This window comes from Pygoscelis adeliae, unplaced genomic scaffold (genome assembly GCF_000699105.1).
Source record: "Pygoscelis adeliae isolate BGI_AS28 unplaced genomic scaffold, ASM69910v1 Scaffold45, whole genome shotgun sequence".
NCBI classification, from domain to species: Eukaryota; Metazoa; Chordata; class Aves; order Sphenisciformes; family Spheniscidae; genus Pygoscelis; species Pygoscelis adeliae.
The window spans coordinates 13,569,485-13,571,128 of record NW_008825114.1 but is presented as its reverse complement, the minus strand read 5'-3'; the positions used below and the strand labels follow the sequence as shown (position 1 = coordinate 13,571,128).

At 41.7% G+C, this 1,644-nt stretch overlaps 1 protein-coding gene across 1 annotated transcript in view; it reads left to right on the top strand.

The window, feature by feature from the left end:
• Window positions 1-1,534, top strand: part of AGTPBP1 (ATP/GTP binding protein 1) — a 59,007-nt gene extending 57,473 nt beyond the window's left edge. Inside the window, exon 26 of the mRNA XM_009328122.1 lies at window positions 813-1,534. Coding sequence (XP_009326397.1) covers window positions 813-990 — 178 coding nt within the window. The 3' untranslated portion in view covers window positions 991-1,534. The remainder of the gene's footprint in view (window positions 1-812) is intronic.
• The last annotated feature ends 110 nt before the right edge of the window (window positions 1,535-1,644 follow it).

Here is a 1,644-nt window from a genome sequence, read left to right as displayed (position 1 = left end):
CTTCCCATGGTGTCACAGCCTCCTTCGGGCACATCCACCTCCTCCGGTGTGGGGTACTCCACAGGCAGCAGGTGGATATCTGCTCCACTGTGGACCTCCATGGGCTGCAGGGGGACAGCCTGCCTCACCATGGTCTTTACCACGGGCTGCAGGGGAACCTCTGCTCTGGCGCCTGGAGCACCTCCTCCCCCTCCTTCCTCACTGACCTTGGTGTCTGCAGAGTTGTTTCTCTCACATACTATCACTCCTCTCTCCTGCTGCAATTGCCGTTGCGCAGGGTTTTTTTTTCCCATTCTTAAATATGTTCTCACAGTGGCGCTACCACTATCGCTGATGGGCTTGGCCTTGGCCAGTGGCAGGTCCGTCTTGGAGCCGGCTGGCATTGGCTTTATCAGACATAGTGGAAGCTTCTAGCAGCTTCTCATAGAAGCCACCCCTGTAGCCCCCCTGCTACCAAAACCTTGCCACACAAACCCACAACAATCCTTCTGCAACAACTTCTGTACTGCTATAATTCTGTGAAGTTCTTACAGGCCATTAGTGTAGGTCTATAATGTGTAGCAAATTGGTCATGGCACATTTGGATAATGAGTTGTGTATGACTGACTGATTAGTTCAGGGTCTTACAAACATGGTTTTGGCTCCTAGTTGTTTTACATCCAATTAAAAAATTGATACTATTTCAGGTAAACAGCCCCTTTCCTGAGGTAATTTTTGGATTATTGTATGTCAGGATAGGAACAGAGCATGATCTGAATGTATTGTTCCAAATAAAACTTTTAACGATTCATGCAACTTCTTGTTCATTATAGCCCCACTACATACGTTTTGGATGAAGATGAGCCTCGCTTCCTTGAAGAAGTTGATTACAGTGCAGAGAGTAATGATGATCAAGACATTGAAGTAGCTGATAATGCGGGTGATTATGAGGCACTTAATCAAGAAGATGGACTTTCAGACTCAGATTCAACAAGGATACTCCTTTCTTGAACCATCTTTGCAGCCAGTAATAGGAAATTAAGTATCCTGGATTTTCATAGTTAAATAATTCTTCGCTTTTGTCTACCAAGGGGATAAGCTTAAGGAAACACAAATAACTGGGGCCTGCCTAGCTCAAGGACAATAAATCTTTCTGATGAATTGGCATTTGTTTTATTTAAGTTCTGTGTTTTCTTTTAGCACTAAGTAGCTAAATCTATTTACCGGTTCATTTTCTACTAAATAGCACCGCATGGCATTTTGTGTCCTTAAACCCTGTCTTCAGAAAATTGGATTATAATTTGTGGTGTGTCAAGAGTACAGAAACTAATTCTTTGTGGTATGGTTTTTTGAGTTGCTTCCTGAAAAATATGTATGTACAGATTTTCTAAATTAATTTGTGTATGTGTGTGTATATGCGCGTGTGTACACTAAGGTGAAGAGGTTATTTTTCAACATTATTTCAAAGATACTTGACTGTGTTTGAAGTAATGTAGTGCCTGCTCTGGAACCATTCAATAATTACTAAATTAAAAATGGAAAAGTGATGTATGAATTGTTGCACTTGTTTCTTGCTTCTGAGGATTATATGGTTTTTCCACAGTACTAGGTGAAAATAAATAATGTCTGTTCACAGTTCAGGAATTTTGCACAGTGACCAGTGCA